The sequence below is a fragment of the Mycteria americana genome, chromosome 4 (assembly GCF_035582795.1).
Source record: "Mycteria americana isolate JAX WOST 10 ecotype Jacksonville Zoo and Gardens chromosome 4, USCA_MyAme_1.0, whole genome shotgun sequence".
Taxonomy (NCBI): Eukaryota; Metazoa; Chordata; class Aves; order Ciconiiformes; family Ciconiidae; genus Mycteria; species Mycteria americana.
In genome coordinates, this window is record NC_134368.1 from 72,829,873 (window position 1) to 72,835,796 (window position 5,924).

Here is a 5,924-nt window from a genome sequence, read left to right on the forward strand (position 1 = left end):
GGCATCTGGTCCCTGAAAAGGGTTCTGGAGCAGGTTTGGTGGAACAGACAGCTGTAGCAGGTGACTCAACTGAACCACCTAAGAGAGTGAATGAAACTAGAAAGGACCCAGAAGGGATACAAATGAATAGAAAAGGAATGAGAATTTCTGATAATGGTGCACAAACCCTTTTTAATTAGACTATCAGTGGGTCTTGTATACTTTTACAAACAAGTTTCTGGATGCAGAATGCCTCTTGAGACACACTAATACTGTATTTTTTTTGGACCCAGTTCACACCAAAAAGGCAAAAGGCTATCTTCTGCACTCTGTCTTTGCAATTCCCATTGCAACATGTATACCCTGGAGAGCAAATCTACAACTTTGTGGAAGCATTAACACCTTTTCGGGGAGTTTTATATTCAGATCTCTTTCTTCCAGCACTCATTACATATTCGTACCCCCTACAGAACAGGGTATGAAAGTTTTCTGGGAAACTGGGCTCTGCCTTTTCACAAAAGGAGGACAGATGTGCCCTAAAGCCCTCCTACACGATACCAAATGCTGTGCATTCAACAGACCTGCTGGTTAATGATCTTGCCCATAAGTAATGTTTTAACCATAGAGTAGCTTTTGTTTGCTTCAAAAGCCACAAAGCCAAAGAGGAAGTGTAGGAGAATGTGGGCAGGACGGTGGCCAGGAGCCTCATGACCTCATCTTTTTCCGCCACACGGGGATTGGTGGCCGTGCCTGGGACAGGGTTTAAATTCCCCGAGGTCGGAGATGTCAGGCAGTCAGGGGACGAGGGGAGAAAACCAGAGTTGCTGGGACCCGGCTGGCTGGAGCTGCTGCTGGGATCACTAGAGCACTCTTGTCGCAGCTGACTCCAGCACCAGAAAAGGTAATTCTTTGCTTTTTTACTTGACATGTGCCATTCTGTCTGCAGCTTTAGTCAAGGAAGGCGTTGGGCAGGAGACCTTTGAAAACTGCTTCACTGGAGAGGGATGTTTGATGTTTCTCTGTGGAAAAATGTGTGCTTTTATAGGAGCAAGGTGGCTTTAGCAATGCGTATTATATATAATCACAATTTTAAACCGGTACGCTGATAGATGTCGGGAAGACCTTACTGAAAACCCTGCCACTGAATCAGGCGCTGGAAACTCGAAGTCGGTACTTGAACACAGAAAGCTTCCTCCCTCGTGTAACCACTGCCTGGCAGTGTCACTGTTTCTCCTGGCAGGCTTACAGTTTCTGCTGCACGCTACTGAATGGATGGGACACACACCCTTCTCTGCGTAATTCTTGAAATTGCAATACCTCTAATAGAGTGTCGTCTCTCAGGGCCAGCCTTACTAATGTATTTTAAATGTACCCTTAGTAGCCTTTCTTTCCTGCTATGATTTACTAAAGTTTTAAATGCCTCTTCTTCATCAGTAAATCAGTTTAATTTCTCAGGGATATTCCTTATCCTGGGACCAGGATACAGAATTCGTATTGATCTGTCAGGACCAAAATTTACTGTAGCTCAGCACTCTCCTAATTTCAGCAGGAATCATTAATTTATTAAATTGTGTTAAAACTGCAATGTGAGCAGATATTTCACTTCATCTCTTGCTTGGAAACACAGGTTATTCTGTTCAAACTTCTGGAGGGGGCAATAAGGGTCTATCAATAAAAGCAGTTTATGTTCATATAAACTGAGTTTACTCACAGCTACTGCAGTTAATAACCCTGAAAACTAGTTTTAAAATAACTGAAAAAAGAATCCAAGCTGAGTTTGTCTTGTCCTGTCTCTTCTGACAAAATGATGTTAAATGAACGAAGATAAACCAAAGCTGATCTTTATAGCTCTTTGTTTTTCACAAAGCTTTTCCTTTGCCCAGTGCAAGTCAGTAGATGACAGAAGGAGTCTGCTCGCCTTCTCAGTGTGGCTGCTCTCACCGCTGCTCAGCACTTCTCAGTACCTGGTTTTAAAATTCTTGTAGCTTTTGAGTTGCTAAGTCATTACAAAACCAGCCGGGTGTGGGGTGGTGATGGAGGACAGAGGAAAAAGAATGGCATGGGCAGGTTGAATCCTTGGCAGCTCTTGGCACGGTGAAGTACACCAGAGGAAAGAAAAAGCCTATGGCATTTTTGTGGTATTTTACCTTGTTGACTCACTGTTCCAAAATATTTTCTAGGTAAAACATCACAATGAAGGTGGCGGTTCTGTGTTTATGCCTTATCAGCATCACCGCTGCATGGCCAGTGAGTAAATCACAAATGCGTATCAGCAATTGCTTGCATGTTTTCTTTGCATATTAGCAAGAAATTAATACTGACAAATGTTTTTTCTCTTTTCTCCCTTTAAGGTGAATAAATCCAAGCAGCATGCTATTTCTGCCAGCTCTGAAGAAAAATATGTAAGCTCCTTTTGTCTTTCTATTCATTTTCTTTAATAAATCCTTTTTGATTTTTTTATACACACTCTAATACACATTGACTGATACTTGTTTTATGATTGTAGCTGCTTGCAGAACATGTCCTCACCTGGCTGTTATGAGGCAGTTTCTCAGGTAGCCACTGATGTCAGTAGACTTCTGCCATGTTAGGTGTCCTGGTTGTGGGCTTTCATTAGTTGTATCTCTGGACCAGCACTGGAAACTTTTTGTCTTAATGAAAAATTTGTAAGCTGTCAGTTAAAAAGAGAAAAGGACTGTAACATGGCACAACTACTATAACCCACATTCATTAGTGTGGATCAGATGACAATAGTTGGTGTTGGAAGAGCACTTTAATCCAATTCCCATGATTTTTTGGAGTGGTGTGAGTGAAGTATTAGTCTTGTGTATAGCTATTTGATTTATACTCCATTGCCAGCTACTACCCATGTAAAAATCAATTCTTTGCTCTGAGAATCAGCTACTGCACTTAGTTTAAGAGTCTTCATGATGTGGGAGATAAATCCCACTTGGGAAAAGGACCTATTTAGCAGAAAACTATGGTTGTTAGATATAACTAAAATTAGCAGAAATAACTAAATAGACTAGATTAAATTAACTAGATAGATTATAGAAATAACTAAATAGACTAGATTAACTAAATAGACTAAATTAACTAGATATAACTAAATTAGCAGAAACTATGGTCGTTAGATATAACTCCAAATTTCACTCAATAAAAATGAGCTGGAGAAAATGACCTGAAATTCCCCAGGCTCTGCCAGTGGGAGAGGCACATCTTCTCTATTATATTGCCTGGGTATAATGTTCATCTGGGATCACGGCTTGTTCTGAGTCCTCTTCCTACTACAATGAATTGCTGAGGACACATCCTGTACAAAAGGAGTATGTATTGCAGACGCCACATCTGTCTGAAAACAGAGGTTGTGATGCAGGCAGTTTTGCCTGCTCCTGTATGCTCCTTTGTGGATTAAAACCCTCTTTTTTTTTTCTCTTGAAGGACCCCAGGGGCCATCACTCACACAGATATCACCACCACCACGTGCATTCTCAGTCCTGGGAGAGCCTGCAGCGCCCACAGAATGACTTGGCATCGCCTCAGCAGGTATGGGCAACTAACTGGAAGAGAAAGTAGAGCATCTTTCGATGCCAGGATTTGCAAGTTAGGATTAAGTGCTTAAAGAATAGTCAACATGCTGATCAGCTCTACTGTATATGCTTTTGTGGGCTAATAGTGAGTTTTATGTTGTTTTCAGACCCTTTACTCTTCAGAAGAAAGCGTGGATCTCCCAGTACAACCGGTAAGTGTTTTGAACAGCAAAATGTCAGTTGAGTGGTGCAGGGCAGCCAGTGCGTAGCAGCACTCATTTTATTCAATCAAATGCAGTTCTTGTGGTAACATCTCTCCCTAAATAAAAACAAAGCTTCAGGCAGGGTAAATAAAAACAAAGCTTCAGGCAGGGTGAGGCGAATTCAGAGCAATTCGTGCACGTAGCTCCTCAACAGCGCATAAGCCCTGGGTGAGCAGGACAGATGCCAGTCTGCACATCTCACACATATGTTAATTTGCCTGATGCATAATAAATGTTTTCCAGCACTTTCCTGATGTGTCAAGCAAGAGCCGTGAAGATGTGGATGATGACGATGATGATAATGATTCTGATGACACAGATGAATCCGATGAGGTTGTCACGAGTTTTCCCACAGACATTCCAGTAACTGTACCCTTCCCGCCTTTCCCTTTCACCCGGGGAGACAATGCTGGCAGAGGCGACAGTGTGGCCTACAGGGTGAGGGCAAAAGCCACAGTGGTGAAGTCTAGCAAACTCCACAAAGCTGCAAAAAAGGTAAATGGCGCTGAGCAGTGGTACCCAGGTTTTTGGAAAAGGGTAGTGAACTTGAAAATGGACATGTTATTTTATGGGAGTCAGTTTTGAAAAGGATTGGTGGGAGGAAAGTAGGTGTAAGTGAAGGAATGTATTTCCTTTCTCTGGGTACCCCAAATCGGGGCGTATTGCTGGCTAGAAGGCTGTTGATGTGCCAAGGCAGGAGTGTAGCCTGCTGCTGCAAGCTATGCAGTACTGCAATTTGCACTATCATTATGTACTTGCACACATGAAATCTGAGGCCAGGATCAAACTTGAGTTTCTCATAATGTGAAAGGGTCATGTAACTCCATAAAAGATCAGTGTCTCCAGGCAGAGATTATCATGCAGGCTTTGCGTGTCCCTGCAGCCTACACAGCTTGCTTTGGTGCAGTATGGCAGCACCTGTTGACAGATCAGTTCCTCAGGAATGACAATGGCTCTTTCTTGTTTTGCTCTCTAACATAGCTCATTGTGTATGATGCCACCGAGGAGGACGAGAGTGCCCTGGATGCAGACAGCCAGCAAGCAGGGCTCTCCCGGGAGGATCCTGCTGCCCACCAGTCCCTGGGGAAGCATGCCAACAGTGGGGAATGGGCTGACAAGAGCCACGGGCAGGACAGCAGCGAGCTGGACAGTAAGCAGCATGACCGGAGCATGGAAAACGACAGCTGGCAGAAATTTGATAGCCATGAAGTGGAAGGAGATGATAGCAAGATGGGTGTCAGAGGGGATAGCCACCAGAGCATGGAAAGCAGGGAGAGCCAGGTCCGTGTTTCTGCTGAGATCCCCGACAATAACAGCAATCAAACGTTGGAGAGTGCTGAGGATGCTCGAGATCATCACAGCATCGAAAATAATGAAGTCACCCTTTAAAGAGAGACAAATGTAATGTTTCCCTTCTTTTTCAATTCCTACCTAAGGGGAGGGGGGAGTAGCTTCGGGTAACTGTTTGTAAATGTAGAGTGTGTGGTGACTTTTCGGGTTTGGGGCAGCTTCTTTACCCGGTGGCCTCCCCTCGGCCGCCAGCAGTGCCAGCCCTCCGCACCGCACGTCGTGCTGGCCTTGCGGGATGCAGTCGGTAGAGGCGCGGGGAATAGAGACGAACACTGTCGGATGCACAGAGCGAGCGTTACCTCTCTGGCATGCTGCTCTCTGTACTGCCAGCCTGTATTTTGCTGTAAACTGGGTTTAAATAAAAACACAAAACTCGGTACCTGTGAGCTGCGTTACTGTTTGCTGGGTTGGGGCGGGGGGAGCTTTCTGGCTGTGTGAGGAGCTTTAATATCTCTCCTTCTTAAAATTGCGTGAAACAGCTGTTCCCCCGCAATTTATTAAGAATAAAACCCCTCCGCGGGGCCTTTACCGAGGGTGAGTGGCGAGCTGGCCTGAAATACTCGGCACCGGCCCCTGCGCCCCTACCACAGAGGCGCCCCAGGGCTTCCCGCCTCACGGCTTCAAGCCCTGGCGGGGGGCAGGGCAGGAGGAGGCGCCGCGCCCCTCTCTGAGGGCACGGGGAGGGAGGGAGGCCACGGCCGCCGCTCGCGCTGGGCGGCACGGCAACTACATCTCCCTCCGTACCCCGGGCTTTCCGGGCCGGCGCCGGAGGGCGGGGAAGGGGCGGAGGCGGCGGCGCCCC

At 45.7% G+C, this 5,924-nt stretch overlaps 1 protein-coding gene across 1 annotated transcript; it reads left to right on the forward strand.

Moving 5' to 3' along the window:
• The first annotated feature begins 749 nt into the window (after positions 1 to 749).
• On the forward strand, positions 750 to 5,493 carry SPP1 (secreted phosphoprotein 1). Its single transcript, XM_075500888.1, has 7 exons — positions 750 to 880; positions 2,160 to 2,226; positions 2,331 to 2,381; positions 3,421 to 3,525; positions 3,677 to 3,721; positions 4,016 to 4,267; positions 4,754 to 5,493. The coding sequence occupies exons 2-7, from the start codon at positions 2,173 to 2,175 to the stop codon at positions 5,159 to 5,161; spliced, it is 915 nt and encodes a 304-aa protein (XP_075357003.1). The 5' UTR covers positions 750 to 880; positions 2,160 to 2,172; the 3' UTR covers positions 5,162 to 5,493.
• Positions 5,494 to 5,924: the final 431 nt, after the last annotated feature.

Coding starts and splice junctions, on each gene's coding strand:
- SPP1 (XM_075500888.1), top strand. CDS start 2,173: ATGAAGGTGGCGGTTCTGTGTTTATGCCTTATCAGCATCACCGCTGCA. Junction 2,382..3,420: donor CCAGCTCTGAAGAAAAATAT/GTAAGCTCCTTT, acceptor TTTCTCTTGAAG/GACCCCAGGGGCCATCACTC. Junction 3,526..3,676: donor ACTTGGCATCGCCTCAGCAG/GTATGGGCAACT, acceptor TGTTGTTTTCAG/ACCCTTTACTCTTCAGAAGA.